This window comes from Papio anubis, chromosome 7 (assembly GCF_008728515.1).
Source record: "Papio anubis isolate 15944 chromosome 7, Panubis1.0, whole genome shotgun sequence".
In the NCBI taxonomy this organism is placed as follows: domain Eukaryota; kingdom Metazoa; phylum Chordata; class Mammalia; order Primates; family Cercopithecidae; genus Papio; species Papio anubis.
This window is the reverse complement of record NC_044982.1, coordinates 145987635-146014084: the sequence shown is the minus strand read 5'-3', so window position 1 is coordinate 146014084 and position 26450 is coordinate 145987635. Positions and strand designations below refer to the sequence as shown.

General features: G+C 40.9%; 1 protein-coding gene across 2 annotated transcripts in view; it reads right to left on the bottom strand.

The window, feature by feature from the left end:
• Window positions 1-26450, bottom strand: part of INO80 (INO80 complex ATPase subunit) — a 137423-nt gene that overhangs the window by 22111 nt on the left and 88862 nt on the right. For both annotated transcript variants that reach the window (XM_009209961.3, XM_003900795.4), the window contains exons 26-28: window positions 19802-20027; window positions 14996-15123; window positions 4675-4769 (exon numbers count right to left, since the gene is read on the bottom strand). In XM_009209961.3, coding sequence (XP_009208225.1) covers window positions 4675-4769; window positions 14996-15123; window positions 19802-20027 — 449 coding nt within the window. The remainder of the gene's footprint in view (window positions 1-4674; window positions 4770-14995; window positions 15124-19801; window positions 20028-26450) is intronic.

Here is a 26450-nt window from a genome sequence, read left to right as displayed (position 1 = left end):
TATGTACTGAAAAGATGCCTTGTGATGATGAGGTAGATGATGAATTCAACGTAATTTTATCATATTGTAATGAAAAAATAAGAATTGCAGAAACCTTGGGTTCTTATAATCAAATAAATTAGTTCTAATCATGGACTATACTGCTGTAAAAACCAAAAATATCTAAATCAAACTACTAAGAAGTTCCTTTCTAACGAATAATGCTATAACAGTATTGATAATGTGAATTAATGTTTTAGGGGCTCTGACTAAACAGGAGAAAACAAAATCCCAGAAGGCAACATGGTGGTCTGGGTGCCCTCTCTAGGAAGCTGAAAAGGCATCTCAACTCAGGGTCACTTGGAACAGACCTTAAAGACCAGCCATCTGGCTGGTCTGTTAAGGGGCCTATAAAACCACACAGCAAAGACATGTGTAGGTCTCGCTCTCACTCTTCTTTAATAACCCATTGAGGTGACTTTGCACCAACATACCCAAATAGTGCTAGGCACATAGCTGACTGCAGTAAAGGCTTGCTGAATGACTGAAAAGGAACCACAATGAAAGACAACTGTGAATCTCTACGACACTCACAAAGAAAAAAATCCATGCTACAGTCACTTTTCCCTCATGTTTTCCAAAGAGTCACACTGAGTGGTCAGATAATGAGGCGAGGATCCATTTGGTAAAGGTCATGGGTTAGGAGGAAGGGAAGCAAAGGCCAAGGTGCCACAGAGCAAAGACCTTGTGAATGGCTTCTAGGATCACGCACTGGTCACATGCTCTGAATGTTGCCCAGTCAGGACATCCTGGCCAAACAGTCTTTAGTCTCAGTCAGACTTTTTCCTGGAAGGATCCCTCATAAATAAATCTTGTATGAAGGGAATGTAAATGGCTTTTTATAGGCGTTGTTGTTTACTCTGGCTGACCTTTGAGCCACAAGGCTTTCCAGTTGAAACTACAATTTTTTCTTTGGATATCTTTCATTAATACTAATTAAATTATTTGGCAAGGAGTGCTTGTGTCCAAAAACACCTGTCTTTTTCTCTGTATCAGGCGATTGCAGTCACTCAAATTTGTAAGTTGAGCATTTTCCCCCCTTTAGAGGGGTCAGTATATGCACAGTCCAGATTCTACACATGAGAAATAGATTACTTCTTTGCCATAATCCCAACTCTAAGCATCCAGTTTGTAATGTATGCAAGGATCAAAAGGAGACTTCAGTCTCTTTTTCCATTTTGCCTATTAGATAGAGGGTGTTAAAACGATGGTTACCCAAATGTTGACTCTAAATAACATTCACTGTTACCTAAGTAATTCTCAGCTGTAGAGTCTGAAGGCTCAAGCAAGACTTCCTAATAAAAGCTGTGAAAAATTACATTTTTTTACTAAGTAGATCCAAGTAAAATTTAATGGTGAAAATGCCATTATTTTAGAGCTAAACTTTTCAAAATTATTGTGCACTACTACTGGGATTGCCCAAGTAATTCTGCTTCCCAAGTAAAGTAAGAGATTTCAGAGATAATAAATTATATACCTCCTGATTTTTTTCCACTACGAAGGTACTGCAAAATATACTGAGCCCTGGGTCTCACAGCCCCGTTTTCTAATAATTGGGTAAGCCAGGAGAACGACTGCGGCTCTACTACTCAGAAGCCCAAATCACTAGAAGTCAACATACTACAGCTCTGGTTGGGGTCTGTATCAGTAGAATTTTCTACAAAGAAATATACATAGTCTTAAATGTTCTTATCCTTTCACTCAGTAATTTCTCATGTTTGAATCTATGCTAAGACAGTAATCTAAAATAGTGACAAAGCTTTATACACAAAAATATTCACTCAACATTTCTAGTAGATATTTCTATTCAACAATAGAAAAGTGGTATATATACCCAGTGTAACAGAACAGTGATCATTAAAAATGTTGTTGGCAAGGCTGGACACAGTGGCTCATGCCTGTAATCCCAGCATTTTAGGAGGCCGAGGCGGGCGGATCACGAGGTCAGGAGATTGAGACCATCCTGGCTAACATGGTGAAACCCCATCTCTACTAAAAATACAAAAACTTAGCCAGGCGTGGTGGCAGGTGCCTGTAGTCCCAGCTACTCGGGAGGCTGAGGCAGGAGAATCGCGTGAACCTGGGAGGCGGAGGTTGCAGTGAGCCAAGATCGTGTCACCACACTCCAGCCTGGGTGACAGTGAGAATCTGTCTCAAAAAAAATAAATAAATAAAATAAAGGTTGTCGGCAAAGACTTTTTAATGATACATGAAAATGGTTATAATAGAACATTAAGTAGAAGAAATCAGGATACAAAATCCCACCTATAATATGGTAACAGTATAAATACAACCCTATACATACGTTAAAGTCTAGAGGATATACCAAAATGTTAACAGTAGTGGGATTGTGGGTGATTTTTCTTTTCTTTTTTCCTTTTTTTTTTTGAGATGGAGTCTCACTCTGTCACCCAGGCTGGAGTGCAGTGGCAGATCTCTGCTCACTCCAACCTCCAACTCCCGAATTCAAGTGATTCTCCTGCCTCAGCCTCACCCCCCTGAGTAGCTGGGATTACAGGCACCCACCACCACGCCCAGCTAATTTTTGTATTTTTAGTAGAGATGGGGTTTCACCATGGTGGCTGAGCTGGTCTCGAACTCCTGACCTCAGATGATAAGCCCACCTTGGCCTCCCAAAGTGCTGGGATTACAGGCATGAGCCACCACACCCGGCCTTTATTTTCATCTTGAAATATTTTTCAAATTTTTCTCAATAGGCATTTCATTATAATATATAAAGGCCCCAACTGTTACTGAAGAAAAACAAAACATTATTGTTAAAAAGATCCTTAAATGTACAATATTAAATATACTAGTGGAAAATAAACACAAACAGTATCAGGTGAAATACCTATTACTTAATGGCTTTTCTCATTACAAAGCATGCCACCCCATACCAGTGTACCCACATCACAGATACACTGGCATGACTGGAGAAAATACAGGCACTCTGAGGAAACATACAGTCTATAGATCTTGCACATAAGATTCTTGTCAAGTTGCAGCTCTGAGGCTGGAGTAGGTAAGGACATGACATGATAAGATATGTATCACTGATTTTAGAATTAAGAAAAGATGAAGATTGCCCAGTAATTTTTTTTTTCCTCTTTTTGCCAAAACAATGTGGTGGGCTAAGGAGCCACAATGCTTACTCATGTTTCAAATAATTGGTTTTAGAATCTACTGGTAGCTTCTGCTAGGTGAGAAGTTAGGTCAGGCTATCCACACAGCTGTGCTAGGGTAACAAATGGAAATAGGTTTGAAGCAGATCTTCTCCTTATTGTTGGTCAAATGGGCACCTGGAATTCTGGTGTGTAGTTTTAACTTAGGAAAAACCCTTAAACAGAGGACATTCTATGTTGAATTGTAGATGTGTTTTATGCCAAATTATTTTATGTCTGAATTAAACCATGCTTTAGAATTGAATGAAATTAAAAATTATAATCTAAATAAAATGGCTATGTGCTTAGTTTTCTTCACAAGAATTCAAAAGTGAAATATTAAGAGGCCATGCAATTAAAAGCCAAAGTCAAAGCTGTTCTGATTTACTGATATTAAGATCTGCTTTATTCCTCAGCTCTCCAGGTCTAAGGAGGAAAACTGAAGATGAAGTTCAGCAGACCGTCACTAGTGAGGCCTGGCTTTCTCCTTGGAGAGAGCAGTAAACCAGACTCTACCTATTACAATGAGAAACTGCACTCAGGATAATTATGGCTCTGTAAACCATCAGCATTCAGCAGGCGGTAACTGAAATTTCATAGGCTCATTAGTAGGTGGGAGAGGTACTGTGGATGAGAGCTGCCAGCTGAATAGATTGTACAGTATTGCAATTTGTCATACTGCACTGTGCTGCTACTATGTTGAAAGGAAAGCAGGAAAATAAAAGGTACTTTTTCTTATACAAAATGAAACACAGAAACAAACTAATAACTTTAAGTCAACACTCAGAAATTGCTACTGTTAGCAGCCGGGAACATTGGTTCATGCCTATAATCCTAGCACTTTGGGAGGGGGAGGTGGGTGGATCACTTGAGGCCAGGATTTCGAGACCAGTCTGGCCAACATAGTGAAATCCCGTCCCTACTAAAAATACAATAATTAGTTGTGTGTGGTGGCGCATGTCTGTAATCCCAGCTACTTGGGAGGCTGAGGCACAAGAATTGTTTGAAACAGGGAGGCGGAAGCTGCAGTGAACCGAGATCGTGCCACTGCACTCCAGACTGGGTGACAGGGAAAGACTGTCTCACAAAAAAAAAAAAAAAAAAGAAAGAAACGGCTACTGTAAGCAATGAGGAATATACGCTGGTGGATTTTTTTCTACATACCTATTATCTATTGAGGAGGATCTTGGTTCATACTTAGAAACGATTTCTTTTGTTATCCAAAGAAATAGGCGCTGGTGTCATAAGAAAGCATACTTCAAACATACAAACTATCAGGTATATTCTCTTTTTCTCTCCCAGACACATAGATCTGAATTATGATAAGCAGATTTAGTAACTTCTTAAAATGGCAGGAATTACATCTTGATTCCTTAACAATCTCAGATGCCCTGGCATTAAAAAAAAAAACTTACCATTTCAAGCACTAGAGGGAAATTAAAAAGATAATTTTTGTAATTCCCATGAACATTACCTGTTCTGAAAATCAGCAACCATGTCTCGCCTCTCTGAGATCTTGGATGAGCCATCAAGCCTCATGTAAGTATGCTTCCTGTAAACCATGTATTCCTGCCAACCGGGATGAAAGGACACAGTAAGTCTGATGCAAATTACTGTATTCTGATTTCCATAAGCATCTACCTGTCTTCTACCTTGTCCACAATGGAGGCAAGCCATTATATCCAGAATGGGGAGAGCGCAACCTCAAGAGTACAGGAAGTTTACTTGTAAATGAGTTTACTGCCAATGTGTGAAAATCCAGGGCAATCTGAAGATTATAATCACTCTCAATTTCAGTTTGGAACCTAATCTTATTTCTGTAAATTCCTATAGGTTTCATTTAAAAAAAAAAAAAAATTCCACAAACCAAAATAGTTTTTCAGTCATCAACCAGATATCTTTCACAGCTATGAAAATACCTACTTTTTTTTTAAGTGAATAACATTCACTGAAATGAATGTGTTTCCCCAGAGCAAATCTTTACTGATTAAAATGCTTACATTTACAGCCTAAGCTTCCTTCTCCCATCAGAGCATGCATCACTGCTAGGGGAGGCCTAAGTATCAGAGTGAAACAAAAGACAAGGTAATTTTCTATGGCAGAGAATGTTAACATTATCAAGAGGAATTACAACTTTTAAGACGTCAAAAGATACAATGGAGAGACTGCCTCTCCATTCTTAGAAGTTGCAATTCTTGGCCGGGCGCGGTGGCTCAAGTCTGTAATCCCAGCACTTTGGGAGGCCAAGATGGGCGGATCACGAGGTCAGGAGATCGAGACCATCCTGGCTAACACAGTGAAACCCCGTCTCTACTAAAAAATACAAAAAACTAGCCGGGCGAGGTGGCGGGTGCCTGTAGTCCCAGCTATTCGGGAGGCTGAGGCAGGAGAATGGCGTAAACCCGGGAGGCGGAGCTTGCAGTGAGCTGAGATCTGGCCACTGCACTCCGGCCTGGGCGACCGAGCGAGGCTCCGTCTCAAAAAAAAAAAAAAAAGAAGTTGCAATTCTTCTTATAGTTATGTCCAAATGAACATTTATTTCCTCTTTTGTTATCTCTGATTACACTACAAAAAGTCCACTTGTAGAAGAACTGGTATCAAAAACTCAACACAGCGGCCTATTTATAAGAAACAGCATAAAATAGTTACTTTGGTTCTAAAATAACTTTTCTATTGAAAAAGACTAATCATTTCTACATTTGGGAAATGTTTGTGTTAATTAGTTTTCTGTGATCAAATGTTCTTATACTGCTATATTTTCATATGTAACTCTTATACTTGGTGGGGCATTTTAGCACACAAGGTTGGTGTAGTTTGGTATATCTGGTGCAGCGTATGTGACAGCCTATTCTTAGATGGAGTGAGTGCCAAGAACTTGGCAGAGGTCTCTGGCTAGGGTACATGTGAAGCAAAGCTGGTCAACAAAGTAGACAAGCTCACTGACATATGCATCTTCATTGTGTTTTATGTTTGGTTTAATTTTAATTTAATTTTTTGCTATTTCTTTCTGTCTCGAAGTGGTTCCTTAAGAGCCGTGATAATCAAAGAGGAGCATAAAATACTCAAAGTGAGCTTCAAGTTCACACTTGCTGGCATTGCTACATTGTAGGACTGAGCTAACGGCAGAAGGGTAGGGGGTGTTTTGGATAAAAAGGACTTCAGGAAAGAAGGTATAAAATGATAGCAAGATGACGGTCCTTAGAGGCTTGCTATACCTTTTGCAGCTAATCCAATCACAGAATGTTGCAATCAGAACAACAAAATAACTAGACAATACCAAGATAGTTTACAGTCACCCATAACACAGATTATAATTTTAGCCTTATTTATTTATTTATTTTTTATTATACTTTAAGTTCTAGGGTACATGTGCACAACGTGCAGGTTTGTTACATATTGCCTTTTTTTTTTTTTTTTTTTTTTTTTTTTTTTTTATTTTTTTTTTTTTTTTTTCCTTTGGTTTTGGTTAGTGGGGCCATCGTGGCTCACTGCAGTCTCCTCAAGCGATTGTCCTGCCTCAGCCTCCTGAACAGCTGGGATTACAGGCAACCATCACCACACCTGGCTAATTTTTCTATTTTTAGTAGAGACGGGGTTTCACCATGCTGGCCCGGCTGGTCTCAAACTCCTAACCTCAGGTGATTTGCCTGCCTTGGCCTCCCAAAGTGTTGGGATTACAGGCGTGAGCCACTGCGTCTTTTTTGCCTTTTAAACTGAACTTCTAGCCACATAAAAGCACTGATGAATGAATCTTCTAGTAAATGATGCTGTTTATATATTTATATATCAAGGCCAGCACAACCCCAGGGATATTATTCCTAGACCATAATCAAACCAACCCTGATTATAGAGAACCTGTTACTGAGGCAACAGAAGTGAATTATTCCCTTCTACAGCTTCAAGTCTTAGCTCCTGAACTAAGATGAGCAGTGGGATTTCAGGCTTTGGTAAATTTAGAGTCTATTTCAGTAAATAGCTTAAAAAAACAGAAAACAAGAAAATGGACATGAAAAGATCTGTTAAAAGTCTGAATACAGCAACATCTACATCCTCATACTATAGGAAAACACCTAAAAGACAAAGATTGGGGACAGGTGTGGTGGTTGGCCGGGGGAAGTGGCTTACGCCTGTAATCCCAGCACTTCGGAAGGTCGAGGCAGGTGAATTACTTCAAGTCACGAGTTCAAGACCAGCCTGGCCAACATGGCGAAACCCCATCTCTACTGAAAACACAAAACTTAGCTGGGTGTGCTGGTATGTGCCTGTAGTACCAGCTACTCAGGAGGCTGAGATGGGAAGATCACCCGAGCCCAGGGAGTTTGAGGCTGCAGTGAGCCAAGATCATGCCACAGCACTGCAGCCTGGGCAACAGGGTGACTGTCTCAAAACAAACAAAACACGTGAATGGATAAAGAAAATGTGGTGTATATATATAAATATATACTGGAATATTATTCAGCCTTAAAAAGAAGGAAATCAACATGAGTAAACCTGATTATGTTAAATGAAATACGCCAGACATGGAAAAGACAAGTACTGCATGGTTCAACTTATATGTGCAAGCTTAAAAAGTTAAACTCATAAAAGTAGAGAGTAGAAGGGGGGTTGCCAGGGGCTAGGGGAAATGGGGAGATGTTGGTCAAAGGGTACAAAGATTTAGTTATGCAAAATCAAAAAAATCCTGGAGGTCTAACCATTATGGTGACTACAGTTAATAATATTGTATCGTATATGTGAAATCTTCTGAGAGAGACAATATCACATGATCTACCTCAAATATATACAATTTTTATTTATCAAGCATACATCAGGAAAGCTGTAGCTGGAAAAAACTTCAAAGATTATTCTGATAGCCTATATTGGCAGCTGAGAACAACCACTAGAAATGGAATGCAGGGCAGTTTCCCTTTGAACCTTGCCATTCAGCATGGCCTTTAAATGGGCAGCACTTCTACCACCTGAGGTCTGTTAGAAATACAGAATTGAGGGACACACCTCTTACCCAGTAAATCGTAATCTGCATTTTATTTTTATTTTTTTGAGATGCAGTCTTGCTCTGTTGCCCAGGCTGGAGTGCAATGGCGTGATCTTGGCTCACTGCAACTTCCACTTCCGGGGTTTAAGTGATTCTTGTGCCTCAGCCTCCCAGGTAGCTGGATTATAGGCATGCGCCACCATGCCTGGCTAAGTTTGTATTTTCAGTGGAGATGGGGTTTCACCATGTTGGTCGGGCTGATCTCAAACTCCTGACCTCAGGTGATACATCCACCTTGGCTTCCCAAAGTGCTGGGATTACAGGCGTCAGCCACGATGTCCAGCACACCATTAAAATGTGCATTTTAATAACATTTGATTCGAAAGCATTAATTTTGAGAAGCACTATGGTAGACATATGCAGTTTTTTTGGTTTTGTTTTGTTTTTGAGGCAGGGTCTTGGAACTACAGGCATGCACTATTATGCCCAGCTAATTTTTTAATTTAAATTTAAAATTTTTATAGAGATGGGGGTCTTGCTATGTTGTCCAGGCTGGTCTTGAACTCCTGGGTTCAAGTGATCCTCCTCCCTTGGCCTTCCAAAGTGCTAGGATTACAGGTGTAAGCCACGGTGCCTGGCCAAACATACACTGTTTTTAAAGCATTGGAACACTTTCTTCAAGCAAACTCTTATATGGAACCCCTCTAATATAGATAATAGATAAAAGCATTGCTATCCTGACTGATAAAGAGTGGCCATCTCTGCTTAATATCTACTGGTCCTCTAACACATCTCATCAGTTTGAAAACCACTGTTTTACTATACAAGTTGGGAAGACAATGCTCTGTTTGCATGCCACTGATTAAAAGGTAGGACTTCGGATCACATCCACATGCCACATCAGTGGCATGCAAACAGAGCTGCCAGCATAACTCAGGATAGTTTTACTGAGCATTCACTAACTGCCAGTCACTATTCTATTTTACCTGGTTATATTCATCTAATCATTATGGCAACCTTTAAGGTAGGTGCTATTTAATATATTTTTTCATTTCTCTTTTAATTTTTTTCCCCAGGATCAGAGATCACGATCAAAATCTTCATGATCTGCTCTGCAACAGCTTCCAATCACCTCCTTCTTACATTTTTTTTTTTTTAGATTTTTAATTTTCATGGGTTTATATTAAGGGTAGGTTTATTATTGTCCCTCCTATTTTACAGATGTTAAGGTCCCTCATGTGACACAGGCAGTCGGTGGCAGACCTAGGATTGAAACTCAAGCAGAATGGTTCCCGAGTCCTTGGCTTAACCCTCCTACTATTTCTCAGATGGAAGGGATGATCAGCACTACTAACATAAAATAAAAGGGAGCCCCATTAACCCTATGGTTTTTAATATATCCTGTCCATAATCTGATCCACCACCATCATAAAGAAAGGATAATCAGACACCTGAAAAAATAAAGGCAAATGTTTTATATATCCTATTACCAACCTTTCATTCTGAAACTTCAATTCCAAAGCTGGCTCTGATTTCATTTTAACCGGATTTCATTTTGATAAAACAATTTTGGGAAAGGACTCAGTATGGTCCACAAACCTGCAGATGTGATGTAATTTTATTTTCTTGGACATGCTGTTTTCCATCTTTGGGGTATATAATTAGCAAAAAGGCTACTCTCTCTATTACAATTTTTCTGCAGTCCAAGTAAATTGAACCAAGCGAGTTAAGTTGACAACCATAATTCCCTTATCTAATACAGAGCCCTTTGGAGCAAGACAAGCAAAAGGCAATCATGGGCCCAAAATAATCTGACTTCAACCTACTCCTGTTATCTCCCTTTCTTCTATGCCATATGTTCCAGTCACAGTGGACTACTCTTGTACCTTTCCATCTCTCTTTTTACATCTGGCTTCCTTAGTCTCAAATTCCTTTCTCCCTGATGGTTGAAATTCTATTTGTTCTTAAGTTCAGATGTCACTGTCTTTGTGATGCCTTCCTTAAGAGTGACTCAGTTAGAAATAAACGTATCCTTCTTGCTATCCTCAGCTCTATTCACACATTTTGACATTAGTATCAGGGTTCACTGACAGTTACTTGTATATGTATATGTCTCCTCCACTAGATACATTCCTTAAAGTCAAACACCATGTTTAACTAATATTTGCATCTGACTAGCATTAATGCTTTCCTCAAAGGTAGCATGGAGGAAAAAAAGAATTAAAAAGACTATACACAGCATGGCTGTAAGCTGACAATTTTTCTTCTATAATTCCTAAGACCTAATAAGAACTCTAGTTAACAGTAGCCCCAATTTTCTTTCTTTTTCTTTTTTTTGAAAGGAAGTAGAGTACACTTGGAAGAAGGCCAAGCAGGCAACTTAAGATATCAGATGTGCCAACCCAATTTGCTTTTCATTCCATGGGGCATTTTCAGAATACCCAGCTTTACAGCATCTTCAGAATCACAGCTTCCAAAGGTAACCTGCATTTCTAAGAGAGGCCAACTCATAAATGACAGAATGTCTACTCAGGATAAATCTTCCCCCAGTGAGCAACTGCACTTGGATAGCTGACTGAGCAAGTTACACAACTCAGGGTCTCAAATGTCATTATGTATGGATTATCTGGATTTAATTCTATATTGCACTATTATCACATATTGGTGCAGTTCAAGATTTGTCTGGATTTCAGTATTTAACAATTACACTACATATAGCAAAAAATGATTAACTCTTTCCAAGTACTCTTTATTGCATAGGAAAGTATCAAGTGGCTTATTTCCTTAAACTACAAACTCAGTTGCTTGATGCAACAGGAATGAAACTCAAAAGAGAAGACCCAGAGATAAGTCATTTGTAGTAAGTTAAAAGTTCTTTGCTACTAGAATACAGAGAATAGTCCCTAACCATGGTAAAACTGGTGGTGGCAGGAAAAGTTCTGCCTGACATCCAGCTGGATACCACCATCCCAAATGCACAGGGATCATGTGTTCCCCTAGTATGCCCAACAGCCAAGATCCTATAGGTGGCCAGGTGCGGTGGCTCACGCCTGTAATCCCAACACTTTGGGAGGCCAAGATGGGAGGATTACTTAAGGTCAGGAGTTCGAGACCAGCCTGGCCAACATAGCGAAACCCCATCTCTACAAAAATACAAAAATTAGCCAGGCATGGTGATGCGTGCCTGTAATTCCAGCTGTTCCAGAGGCTGAGGAAGAACTGCTTGAATCTAGCAGGTGGAAGTTGCAGTGAGCCGAGATCCCACCACTGCACTCCAGCCTGGGTGACAGAGCGAGACTCCGTCTAAAACAAAACAACAACAACAACAAAACAACAAAAAAGATCCTATTGGTGGTTCAGTAAATATAAAATAAACTCATAATGACATTTATTGATCTATGATTCCCTCACCTATTTATGTCCTTGACTTCTGCCAGTGGCAAACTAAAAACTCCTGGCCCTGGAAATTAAGCAGTCTCCTCTTCACTATTTTGGTTTTTCTTAGTGCCCATTTGTTACAGCAAAAGCACTTTCCTTTTAAAAATCCCCTATCTGGAAATACTACTATTTAGATGCCATATGAAATAATACAACATTTCTGAATATATTCTATTTGGAAGAAGATCTGATATACACACAAGAAATTTAAAGCCAGAATTTTACCCAAGGAAAAAAGGAAGCGATCAATGACTTTAAAAAATACTGTGCAAATAGTAATGTCCAAAACTAGTATTTCTCACAGAATGGAAACCTGGCCATAGAGAAGTATGTGAATTCTTAATGTCTTCTAGTTCTGCCAAGCCCCAGAAACAGAGAGACAGACAGGCATGGCTAAGGCACATAACAACAACAACAAAACCCCAAAAAGCCTGTTGGATGAAAGAGAGCTGCTGACATACTCCACAGCAACACAGAGCTTTGATACCCGCAGTGTGAGTTGCTAACTCTTACTCTATTGGAAGCATTTCTTTCTCTCTTTGAAGAGGGTATACGATTTCAAGAGAAAAAGGAAAATCCTGAAATAACAAAACAACCAACATTTTGAGACTTAAGTTTGTGTTTTTTCTTAAGGTCAAGAACACTCAATGGACAGCATCTATTCAGAAGGTCCTAGTGCAAAACCACATGCCAGGTCATGCTTTTATGCTGAAACATGGCTTTAATGAATGTTAGTACTCAGAGTTTCTATTATGAAAGTGACTGAAAAACATTCTTTCAAAGATTAAAAAATGCAGGCCTAGTGCTGCACTATCTCAAGATGCACAATATGTTTATATTTCAATCAATGATTAGATATGCGGTAAACACTGTGGGCACTGTAATTCTGTGCTCATAAATTAAATTCTATTTCAGTACTAATCTCCTGGAATACAGAATGTGGTTCATTTGAGTGAATAATATTAAAATAAATTAAAAATGAATAACTTTAAGAAAATAAATGAAGAACCACTAGTGTAGTATTAAGGAAACCAGACAAGAGTTTCATTTTAGCTTTTAAAACATACAAATAGTTGCAACATTTTCTAGTTTCAGCATCCAAGATGCATGTTATACATATGGCTAAGGAATGTCAGCAGTTGTGAAATTCAGGCTTTGAATTTGCATTTCCCTAATTTGGAATTCCCCTTAGAAATACATCTATGTTTAGAGAGGCTCTCAAGCTGCTTATTTGCAAAACCTACTCACTAGGTCCACAACCCAAAAATAACTGTTGGATTATAGATAGAGAGGAAGTGATCCTGGTGGGTAGAATTTACAGCACTTATCCTGAACGAACTTACCATACTCTGAATTACTTATTTTAGTAATATTTAATGAGAACCTAGAAGTATGCAATACACCGAGGGAAGGACTAAAATAGAGGCTGTATCAAACTTAAACCACCTACACTCACCTTTACCTATCAAAGCTAGTTTATTTTTTGATTGCTCATTCACATTCCCTTGGAACTTCCCTTTAATATGAATCAACATGTAATACAACAGTCTTGGAAAAGAAATACCATTATGTCCCTTACTAGTATCCTTAGCATACTGCTTTTTCTTTAATTGTTAGCAGCTGAAGATCACTACTTTAGCTATACTTTCCCTGCCTCTTGAGGACAAGGAGAGTGCACTTTACCTAAAAAGAGCCCCACTGCAGGAAAAGTTACTCATGTTGTTTTGGCTGTTGGGAGCATGTTTGAACGGAACACTAGACATGCAGGCGGTCCTTCTATTTTGGATTACTGCTGTTAGGACATTTAACATAGTTAACATATACATCAAACGCAACAGCTTAATCACCTCTCTTATGATGACTTACATTCACTCATAGGCACTTTCATCATTTAGGAATAAGTGGCCTACTCATAATACAAACCAGAGAGTTTAGCCTGTCAACATCATTCAAGGGGCTATGAAACCTAAGACTTGGTGCTGAAACTGACCCCCAAAATCATTTATGTCTCTGGCTAAAAGAAGTTACCAGATTATTAAAAGAAACCTCCCACTGATTTCAGATAAATTCATTGCAAAATTCAACAAGCCAATCCTGGCTTCCAAAAAGCCTAAAAACCCTCCTTAAGGCTAGCCTTCATTCCTTCTCTACTGATACGGTCCCTATTGCTTTATTCCTAGGTAATGATAACAACAGTACAATTTCCACTTACTTATTACTATTCCCTGGTGTAACAGGGCGAGGGTATGAAGCCTTACATATATAAAAACATGAGAATATTCATGTACTTCTGACATCCAGGTGCTTTTGCCTCTCAAACTTTATTTATATAAAGACTTATTCTACTAGTTTGTGATTATCTGTTCTCATTTTCACTCTCCTGTTTCAAGGTCTGTGACCTCCTGTCCCTTAAAAAATAAGTCACCACTCAGACAAGAAAGAGAAAAACCTCAACAAAGAAGCAATTAAAGAAACAAAAGCTGCTTTGCACAGTTATATCTTTTCCACTAACTTAGTAGCTGTCAAGCCTGGTTGCATATTAGAATCACCCCAGGACCTTTTAAATATCCTGATGCCCAGACCTCATTTCAAACGTAGTAAGAAAGAATCTCTAGGAATGGGACTAGACATCCACATTTTTAAAAAGCTTCTCAGGTAATTGCAGTAAGTAGTAAAGTTGAGAATCACTACATTAACTCAGGTTGAATAGCTGTTCTCTGCTTTTTTACACAGAGAACTAATCCTAAATCTTGTTTTCCATACATAATTTTAGATTCCTACGCTGTGACCTACTTTAAAATTAAGAAATGTCTTCCCTAGTAAAAGAAAGATGTAAGGGGTGTTCTATTTCACTGGTATAGGGAAGGGGGCACAAGTCCTTCACATACTCCCCATGCCAGGATCTAACTCTGCTCCCTTTATAGATTATAAAATCAAAATAAGGAGTTTTGGGGGCTGGGTGTGGTGGCTTACGCCTGTAATCCCAACACTTTGAGAGGCTGAGGTGGGTGGATCACTTGAGGGCAGGAGTTCAAGACCAGCCCGGCTAACATGGCGAAACACCATCTCTACTAAAAATACAAAAAAAAAAAAAAAAAAAGTGGGGTGTGGTGGTGCACACCTGTAATCCCAGTTACTCGGGAGACTGGAGCAGAAGAACTGCTTGAACCCGGAAGGCAGAGGTTGCAGAGCTGAGATCGTGTAACTGCACTCCAGCCTGGGTGACAGAGTGAGACTATGTCTCCAAAAAAAGAGGAAAAAGAAAAAAGAAAAAAGGGAGTTTTGGGGTTCCCATTAAGCAGGACTAACATTAGTCATGGACATCTGATTACTACAAATTAAATATCAAGGTATCCTAGGTCCCCAAGATTCCTTCTCCTACCTCCAGCAGGTCTATCATCCTGGTCATCTGGGAGTAGATAAGGACCCTATGCCCTTGAGACTTGAGCCGAGTCAGCAGGACATCAAGGGCATACAGCTTTCCACTGTCAGTGATGAGGCTCTCCTTGCCTGGGGAGAAGAAAAGGGGGTGGGGGGGGAACTGTATTTAATTGAAGTGACAAAATCACTCAATGCAAAGCTGTATGCAACCACAAACACTATAACCAAGATGCTTGTCATCATGAGATCAGAAAAGTGCTCTAAAGGGAGAATGTAAAGCCCTGAAAAGATCATGACTCCAAGAGTGCCCTGGGAAAAGATATCCCAAAAGGGGGAAGTGTAAATTCCCTGATGACTCTCAATCAGACATGTGCTCTTAAGGCACTTAAAAGCATCCCTGCTCCACATCCTTACTCAGAGGACACCAGGTATACACTGACACCTATGGGTGACATCTACATCAATCTGCTGTTAAGTGACCTGAAAATTTTGTTTTTCCTTTGTTCATCCTATCTCTAGATATCTGTTTCTGCTAGTTCTATGACTGTCTACATCTCGAAAGCACTGAGAATGTATCCTACCTGCCTTTGGAGAACAGCAAACAAAGAGATTTATAACCTCTCTCTTTTTTTCCCCTTTTTCAAGACAGGGTCCCACTCTTCACCCAGGCTGGAATGCAGTGGCACGGTAACAGCTCATTGCAGCCTTGACCTCTTGGGCTCAAGTGATCCTCCCATCTCAGCCTCCTGAGCAGCTTGGACTACAGGTGAGCTATTACACCCAGTTAATTTTGTCTCTGTTTTTTGTAGAAGCAGGGTATTGCCATATTGCCTAGGTTGGTCTTGAACTCCTGGGCTCAAGGGATGCTCCCGCCTTGGCCTCCTAAAGTGCTGAGCCATGGTACCCAGCCCCCTATCTTTTTTTTTTTTTAAACCCAAAACTAGCTCTCTGGGAGGACTGCAAATCGGTTGGCAGGTAAATGTCATTAACCCTAGTTGTATGTTAATTCAATAAAGACAGCAGGTCTTTTCAGAAAGACTGACTTTGAGTTTCTCCGCAATGAAGCTCCTCTCGCTCACTAACTTGTGTGCTCTCCTTCCTCTTCTCACAAGAAAAGCATTTTAGCAACAGATCTTTAAAGAACACTTAACTCACAAATTTTCATCTTACTCAGTTAGTATCATTTAACTCCCATCATATTCAGGAAGTAGAGTTTCCTGTTTGCAGACTGGTCCATAAACATGCCCTGAACAATTGCTGCCATTAAGAGGGGAAGAGTATAGGCTTAAGGGGTTGGGTAAGAGTATATGTGGAAGTGGCCATAGGACACAAAAAGGGAGAAAGGACAGAGACATTATGTAGACAACTAACACTTAAAAGAGAAAAACTGTTAAGAAAAACACAAAGTACCTCCTCAGTTTCTGGGTTTGAACCTATGGCATTTCTTCAGAATGACAGAGTCTGACTGTTGACAGCAATCCAAAAGTTCTCAACAGTCATTCTCTGTTCTTGCCACAATTTGCCAAATGCACAATTATTGTATACAAAGAATAAGAACGGATGTGCTGACAGCACCATAACAAATCATTGGCCACTCTGTTTTTGCTACAAAGCCACAGGTCCTGGCTGTTTACTCCCTTTGCACTGCAGCCTGCCATTTCCCACCTTCGGAATGCTGCCAGGCCATGTCTCCTTCCACCATCCCCTCCCTGACACTGTGGCACACACCTTTGTTCAGTCTCTTTGTTTGGTCCTGTTTAGATTATTGAAATGCTCTTCTTTTTGTTGGTCTCCTTACCAACACAATCAAATGACGGCAGCTGGGACAGAACTGACTGCTAAGCCCTCTCCCTGGCACCAGACAAGGAGTACTGTATAAATTCCAAGTCTGAGCAGGCAGCAAAGCTTTCATAACAACTTTTAAGGTTTTATTCTTACCACAATTACCCTTCTCCAGTAACTGAATTCCCTGAGGTCTCTCAATTTTGATAGCTCCTAAACATTCACCACAGAGCTACCAATCAGCTTTAGATATTATACTTCTCTCTGTTCTCATTAAAAGCACAAGGTGAAAAAAAAAAGACAATATATTTTTCAGCCCTTGAGTGAGAGTGGGCAAGCTAAGTTCCTAAGATTTCTGTAGCCTGCTTATCTTCTTTCTCCATTTAGATATACTCTCTCAGCACAAATGTTAATGCATATACAAATTTGTTTTATGTCTGAATTTTGAGAAACTAAATCATGATTCAATGGTTTTCAAACAGTCCTGCTTCCCACATCTACTTTACTTTACTAATCAGAATGAACTGTTCCTAGGATTAGAAAAGCTCAGAAATGAAGATGTGCATATACTTATAAAGACAGAACTCTGCTACGACTAAAGGAAGCATGAAGTGGTACCTGCTGTCAGCTTGTTACCTAGTTATTGTGTAGGTGGGGAAGGGAGAAGTGGATGGACTGGATTTCTTTGTACTGCCCTGAAGGAAAAGGACTAAGAAGAAACACTTCAGCAACAGCCTTAAAACACTTAAGCAATGAACACTATCTCTGATTTGCTGGTAAGCATGCTAAATGGAGGAAATAAGATATGCAGGAAAAACAGGTTTCTTTCTCTGAACACACTAGAGTGACTTCTGGGGCTGGCATTTGTTAGCCAAGTTTTAAGAAGTCACTTAAGCTGCACTGGACAAGAGCTCCACCTGTTGTTAAGCAGGATACAGAGACATAAGGAACACAATTCTCTAGAAATTCAGCTGATTCTGCTAAGTCAAACCTGTGTCCAACCCCTTCTTTAAAACAGGAGCTTTCTGGATCCTTGGGTGCTAAAAATAAATAAAACAGGAGCTTAAAAAATGTTGAAATGAACAAACCTATCATACTCTCTTACAAACTTTCCTACAATCCTATGGTATAATCTTATAGCACTTTCATTTAGATATAGGTTTTTACCATCCACAGTGTAAAATCCTGTTCAGCGATAAAAAGAATGTATCCTATGGCAGTAAAATTAGGGCAGAAGATTAAATAATATCTCCTTTTTCCCAGGAAAGGGGACTTTTTGAAGGGATTGTACATCTTTCTGGTGAAACATGGAGAAGAAAAGGTGTGAAACCCCGAAGATTTTGGTTAGTCTCTCAAGGAATATGGAAGCAACCCTTCTCAGGGAAAGAGAAAATATAAAAGTATAAAGGAAAGAGATGAAATAAGGGTTCCAGTGAGACACCCCCAACCCCCGCCCTGTCCCAGCTAGTCTACAGAGCACAATGGGGTGAGGAGCTGGTTGGTTCTCACAGTAAACAGCCAGTGAGGCTGGTGCTTTTTATCGATGCAAAAAGAACTCAGACGCTTCCTGCTATTTAAACAAGGTCCATTTTTCTTTCAAAGAACAGGAAAAGCCACAAGAGATTCCCACAACGCCAGCAATAAGCCATCTACTCCTATAATGGGAACTTAGGAGCCAGAATGAAGAAGGGAGAAAAAAGAAGTAAGGTGCTATCTTGCTTCTTTCAATAATGGTGCTCATCTCTTGCCTGGGATTCTGTGGTTTCCTTATCAGCTTGCTTTACACTTAGGTTGCCCCCCTGATTTTCAAACAATATTATTTCCACTCACTGCTTTCATGTGCTTTAAGTCAGTTACAAGGCCATGTGTAATACTGCTTTCAGATACTCAGAAAGACATCTTGGAGTTCTCAAAGCACTTCCAAGCTACTAACAGGCTGGTGCAAACCCCTTGACACTTGACAAAATAAAATGGAAAAACCAGGCCTTGCACACTGGAATCCAGTTATCTCTTAGAGACAGAAGAAGACCTCTGTTCAATGCTTAGCTCTAGTTTATTTCCATTACATGCCAGTAAAAGGGATATAGTCGGCCAGGCGCGTGGTTCACGCCTGTAATCCCAGCACTTTGGGAGGCCGAGGCAGGCAGATCACAAGGTCAGGAGATCAAGACCATCCTGGCTGACATGGTGAAACCCTGTCTCTACTAAAAATACAAAAAATTAGCCGGACGTGGTGGTGGGTGCCTGTAGTCCCAGCTACTTGGCAGGGCTTGCGGTGAGCCGAGATCATGCCACTGCATTCCAGCCTGGGCGACAGAGTAAGACTCCGTCTCAAAACAAACAAACAAACAAACAAACAAAACCAGAATATAGTCAAAATGTCAGAGAATCTGGACAACCAAAACTAACACTATAGCTCCAAGCTACCACTCCAGTTTGCCTACAGGTGTAAGCAAAGAACGTGAGCCTATGAATTCTCTGTGTTCAGTTTCCTTAAAAGTAGGCTCACTAAAGCAAAGATGAAAACCTAGTTTCCTTTCAACCCTCGACTTTGACCCTAGAGGATCTGGGAATCCGCTAGTATTTTGGCATAGAATGCACTGTTTTTCTCTTGTTATCATTCATATCTCTAGTGCTTCATGTAGAACACTGTTTATGCTATTTAAACTAGGCTTTCTGTGAATGACGACATTCTCATTCATTCCACCCGCAATGGCACAAGACAACCGTACTCATTCGACCTACAACCTATCCTACTAAGTTTATTTCTACCTTTTAAGAGTGGCATTTCTTTCTCAGCTGTAAGCATGTCAAAGGAGTGTATTTAAGCAGAAATCTAAAAATATTTCTCTCTCCACTCATCATAAATTACTAATGTTCTTACCTATAAACTACTAAGAGCAAAAAAGGAAGTAGAAACCTCAAGAACAGTAAACTCCAAATATCTGAAAGGACCACATGGAGAGAACCCTGGTTCTCCCCTTGCCAAAGCGAGGAACATATTCCAAGAGAACTGAGAACTCACCTGGAATCCTGATGAAAGACCAGCCATTCTGAGGCCTGATGCTCCACAGACCTCCAGCTGGCTCTGGGAAGAACTGTGATCGTCGATTTAGCCAGTCTGCAGCTAGTTCAGGGGCCCCATTCAACAAACACTGCTTCGCTGCCAGACTCCCTCCTTCCTTTAGAACTCGCCTTTCATATTCTGCACTTCGGTCATTGCAGTAAGAATCCAATGGTACTGCGGTAACCTGCAGTTAAAGATTCACATGAGATGGCTCTTTCACACTGTCTATACACACTATGCCTTTTGGGAACCTCAATTTTGAAATCAGACTAATGTGGATAGTTCTTAGACTAGTGGTTTTAAATACCTGTTCTGGCACACTAAGCTGTCCCTAATGACTTAGTGAGCTTTTCCAGATAAAAAGCCAACCTCTTATAACATGAAACCTGCAAACAAACTAAAGATCCAAAGACAGCTGGAGTTTGCAGATAAACCAGGACACCAGTCAACAATAACTCTATTACATGCATATATATCTGATCATTTTCCCACCTCCTTCACTGCTAGATACTGTTCTTGGCAAAGTTCTCTTAGCCATACGCATGATGGTGATGACAGAAAGGGAGCTGCAGCTAGTCAGACATCATTTAAAAACTAAAGAATATTGGCCTGGCATATTTGAAGTCATCTTTAATGCTTTTGTGGCAAAGCTCCCAAATTTATCGACAGCTTTCTCCTCTTCCCTGACCAGGTTGCTGACTGACAAACCTAATGAAAGAGAAACTTTCTTTCAGGCGGTAAACTGGAGAAGGGGGAGTGGGGAGGGCAGGGAACTGAGTAGGGAAGCAATTGCCAGAGAGTAGCAGATTCGTTTCCTGGCTTGGCCAAAGGCTATACACAAATTCTTATCTCAATACAAGGTGTAACCAAACAATACTCAGCTGCTGCTCACTCAATGGAGTAGAGGGCTCCCGCCAATTCAGAAATACAGATTTTATCCTTCTTTGGCTATCTGGGTTTATTCTTACTCTAACAGGCAGTATTTGGATACCTGTGAAGTCAATTGGTAAGGAACTTGTTGAAGATGACAAGGCTAGCTTTTGTTAAAATGTGGAGGCTGTGATTATCCGTCAAGCCCACGCTGACAAAAATGCTCAAAGCCCATTTCAGGTTGAATATCCCTAATCTGAAAATCTAAAATCCAAAATGCTCCAAAATCTAAAACTTTGAGTGCCTACATGATGCACTAAGGAAATGCTCATTGGAGCATTTTGGGTTTGGGATTTTTGGATGAGATACTCAATCTGCATACGCAGAATTGCTCAGAAGAACCCTAGAGCTAGACTAAGACATGGGGAGAAACAGGGTATGAGAAGCAAGGGCCACAGCATAGGAGAGATCAGAACATAAAACACTGGCTGTATCTAGTTAGGTAGTTCTATTATTTCATGGAAGTTAGGCACCGAGGGAACTTGATCTTGCTATTAACTTTTCTATTTTCATGTTGATCAAGCTTTAGGGAAATGGCTGTCAAGTTTTGGTATGCATAAGGACCTCCTTTGAAGCGGATCAAAAGTGTAGATTTCAATACAGAAGAACTGAAGGAGGGGCCAACAGATCTATGTTTTTGACAAGCACCCCAGCATCCCAAGCTGAACCTTGAGAAATACTGCCTTGAGGCATATAAACAGCTGACCATGGGGCCGCAGGGGCCTCTGGAGGGTACCAATGTGACAGAAAGAGCATCGTTTACCAATAACCAGAGAATACTCTGGCTTGCAGATGAAGAACTGAGTTTGCTAGGGAGCAGTGCCATCTATAGTCCAGATGCAAAACTACAGAGGGTCACAGCAAACTGGGCCTGGAGTTCCAAAACCAATTCACAACAAAAATAGTTTATCCAAACAGTATCAGAAACTCGTAACACCTTTATCCTCTCCAGAAGGAACTTGTTTTCGGCTGGGCGTGGTGGCTCACACCTGTAATCCCAGCACTTTGGAAGCTCGAGGTGGCAGATCGCTTAAGGTCAGGAGTTCGAGACTAGCCTGGCCAACATGGCAAAACCCTATCTCTACAAAAAATACAAAAATTAGCCTGGCATGGTGGCGTGCACCTGTAATCCCGGATAGTTGGGAGACTGAGGCACAAGAATGGCTTGAACCTAGGAGGCAGATGTTGCAATGAGCCAAGACTGTGCCACTGTACTCCAGCCTGGGCGATAGGGGGAGAGACTGTCTCAAAAAAAAAAAAGGTAAAAAAAGGAGCTTGTTTTCTTGCTTCCAACTTATTCATTTTTCCCCATGAATAAATGAGCATGGGCAAATAAATATGGACCAAATGAAAGCAAATAAATATGGGAATACAAAGCAGATGGATGAAAATTGGGTCTCTTTCCCTTCTATGACTTGACATGGCAGTATCCCAGCAGATTCTGGGTCAGAGCAGACATCTCCCCTGTAGGATATGTGTTGCAGACCTGCAAAATTAATAGCAGCTATACCTCTATAAAAAGTTTAAAAAGTAATAGTGTACACTACAGAAATATGACCAGTTCTTGAACAGCATGCATACTCTTAGATGAGTAAAGCATATTTAGTCTTCTCTAGTAAGACTCACACCGCCGGGCACGGTGGCTCATACCTGTAATCCCAGCACTTTGGGAGGCCGAGGTGGGTGAATCACCTGAGGTCAGGAGTTTGAGACCGGCCTGGCCAACATGGTGAAACCCGCCTCTACTAAAAATACAAAAATTAGCCGGGCATAGTAGTGCCTGCTTATAATTGCAGCTACTCGGGAGGCTGAGGTGATAGAATCACTTGAATCCAACAGGTGGAGGTTGCAGCAGTGAGATGAGATTGCGCCACTGCACTCCAGCCTGCGTGACACAGCGAGACTCTGTCTCGGAAAAAAAAAAAAAAAAAAAAGACTCATACAGACCAATTTTATATTCACAGATAACCGTTTTGATTAAAAAAATTTTTTTACATAAAGACTCTGTGCTCATATTCTCGAGATGAAAAGCCAAAAGCCAGAATCTCAGCATGAAAGAACAGACACACAAGAAGAATGGTTTTTCTGCCTGGGATTCATTTCTAGGCACTCTTATAGTTTAAAAACAAAACAACTTTTTCCACTTATAAACTTTCATCTATTTTTCAATTTACAGTTTGATGATACCCTTCCAGGTCCAGGATTGAAGGCTGAGAGGTTTTTTTTTTTTTTTTTTTTTTTGAGACAGAGTCTCGCTCTGCCGCCCAGGCTGGAGTGCAGTGGCCGGATCTCAGCTCACTGCAAGCTCCGCCTCCCGGGTTTACGCCATTCTCCTGCCTCAGCCTCCTGAGTAGCTGGGACTACAGGCGCCCGCCACCTCGCCCAGCTAGTTTTTTTTTTGTATTTTTTAGTAGAGACGGGGTTTCACCGTGTTAGCCAGGATGGTCTCGATCTCCTGACCTCGTGATCCGCCCGTCTCGGCCTCCCAAATTGCTGGGATTACAGGCTTGAGCCACCGCGCCCGGCCGGCTGAGAGGTTTATAAGACACTGTTCTTAGTGAAATATTTTTCCATGTTTTGACAGGCTTCTTTGGCCAGGAGCCCGGGATCAAGATATTAATATATGCAGAATCATACAATGTCATGTTGTAAGTATGTAAGCAATGTACTTATGAGGTCCAAATGAGGGCAAAAATGTACAATCTACTTAGAATAAATCCTGCTTTCTAAGTCAGCTGTATCCCAGACAGCCTCCCCCTATTCTGCTAACCCCAAGTGACCTTCTGATTTGATCAGAAGAAGGGGAGATGAAGCATGACATACCATTCTTCCCTCCCCACAAAAAATGTATACTCCCTCTTGTCCTACAGAAGCCAACCCCTTTCTTGCTTCATTAACTTCTGAAACTACAGTACCTTCAGGGGCTGCCTCCTTAAGCGTTCAGCGCGTCCTTCCTGAGGACATGTATGTTCCTGCTCTAGGTGAAGGAAGCGTAACCGCTCCAAGCGCTGCAGTATGTTGGTAAGAATTCCTAGGGCCTTAATTTATTAACCCTGCAGAATTAATTCCACAGCTAATGATAAAACAACTCCTATAATTCCTTCCATAGTGGCACAGTTCTTCCTGAACTGACCCTGAAGTTTTCATAGCATGTGTCAGAGAAATTAATTTGCCTAATTCAAGGCCAGGGTTGGCTTCAAAGGACTTCAGTTTCTCTCCCCCCAATACAGATAGGTTAGAAGTCAATACAGGCCGGGCGCGGTGGCTCAAGCCTGTAATCCCAGCACTTTGGGAGGCCGAGACGGGCGGATCACGAGGTCAGGAGATCGAGACCATCCTGGCTAACACGGTGAAACCCCGTCTCTACTAACAAATACAAAAAACTAGCCGGGCGAAGTGGCGGGCGCCTGTAGTCCCAGCTACTTGGGAGGCTGAGGCAGGAGAATGGCGTGAACCCGGAAGGCGAAGCTTGCAGTGAGCTGAGATCCGGCCACTGCACTCCAGCCTGGGCGACAGAGCATGACTCCGTCTCAAAAAAAAAAAAAAAAAAAAAGAAGTCAATATAAGATAATTAGGGTATCTCATGACATTTTGCCTTATTCACTGATTTGAATCCCTAGGACTGATCTGAAAGGTAAAAGTTGTATATCTGTGTATGAAATATTCAGAGATACCTAAACTCTTCTTCCTGTCCTCCTAATCATGGTGTAATTACTCCCATTTTCAGGTTTAGCTATGTAAAGAAACTCTACAAACATGGGAGGGGCCAAGTGGGAAAGGAGCAGCCTTTCAGCCAAACGATAAAAGCTTTCTCCTGCTCCCTGCTTGCCAACACATGTTCACAGTAATTAAGAGTTTTCCTCAAGCTACATTTACTTTTCTTGAGAGAAACAGCAGCAGCAGGCAAGGTAGCTGGGATTTCTGGCTCCTCTAAAAACAATACTGAAGTAGTACAGATGGGACATGCATGTGTGAGAGAGTGGGGCTGTTCTTGAGAGTGGTGGGCTATAGATATTTGGGGAGATCCAACTGGTAACAAATGAAGAACTTTCAGGTAAACAAATAAATACAATTACAGGCCAAGATAGTTCATCTTTATTGGCTCCTTACACACTGGAAACAGGCTGGGCGCAGTGGCTCAGGCCTGTAATCCTAGCACTTTGGGAGGCTTAGGTAGGGGGATCACATGAGGTCAGGAGTTTTAGCTCAGCCTGGCCAACAAGATGAAACCCTGTCTCTACTAAAAGTACAAAAATTAGCTGGGTGTGATGGCATGCGCCTGTAATTCCAGCTACTTGGGGGGCTGAGGCACGAGAATTGCTTGAACCTCGGAGGCGAAGGCTGCATTCAACCAAAATTGTGTCACTGCACTCCAGCCAGGGTGACAGAGTAAGGCTCCATCTCAAAAAACCAACAAAAAACCAACAACCAAAATACAAAAAACAAAACACTGGGAACAGGAGAAGTTAAAAAAGACTTGATGTGCCTCTCTCAGAAATCTAAACTTCCTCTTATTAGGTCTCTTGGTATATACACCTATCATACTAAGAGAACAAGACCAACCATACAACCATGAAAGACCAAAGACTGCCTTCTATGGAAGCACTTGGCTTTAAATGCTTCCTAGAAAAAGTGCATTTCCCTGCATCAACTTAAGCTTCTAAGACCAAGAATACTTTGGAAGAACAAGTTGGGTATGTACAAAACCCAAATACTTTCTGGATAACCAGTATAAACCAAACAAAGTTGATAGTGACAAGGGTTATTAAACTCATATAGCACAGGAGCAGCAGAGAGAAATCTAGGCAGGCAGAAGTCAACAGGATTCATCTTTCTAGGGGTCCCCTGGCAGATTCTGTCTTTTGATAAACTAAATAAAGAACGCAAGCTGATAAAAAATAATGGTAGAAAAATATTAACAAGGAAGATAGAAAAGGCTCCTTCTTCTTTGAATAGAACTGTGAAAATAGGCCGGGCACGGTGGCTCACACCTGTGATCCCAGTACTTTGGGAGGTCAAGGCAGGCAGATCGCTTAAACTCAGGAGTTCGAGAACAGCCTGGGCGACATGACAAAACCTCTTCTTTATGAAAGATTTTAAAAGTAGCCAGGAGTGGTGGTATGCACCTGTAGTCCCAGCTACTTGGGAGGCTGAGGTGGGAGGATCACTTGGGCCCAGGAGGTCGAGGTTGCAATGAGCTGAAATCATGCCACTTCACTCCAGGCTGGGTGACACAGTGTGACCCTGCCTCAAAAACATTAAAAAAAAAAAAAAACTGTAAAAACAGTACACTTGTTAAGATGAGTGGAAAAACAAGAGAAAAACATAGAAGGGTAAGAAATGTCAACCTCTTAGAGCTTCCTGACTAACTGAAAGTTGCCTCTTGGAGCAAAAAGAAACGAACTGGGAAGACAGAAATTCATTCTTGGCTCTAACCACAGAACATGGCCACAGTTGGATTATTTCCCTTCTTCGTAGATCTTTCGTCTGGCTCTGATCAACAGGGATAAAAGAGAGGATGGAAGATGTAGGCAAAGTAAACAACCCCAATGTGCCAATTAAAGCCTTTGCAGCAATGCGTGTCAGCAACGGTAAGAGTGCTCTATTTTGATAAACAGGGTATTAGGAAGGATGCAGACAACTGCTCAAAGTTGAAACCACAATAGAAACTAACCCT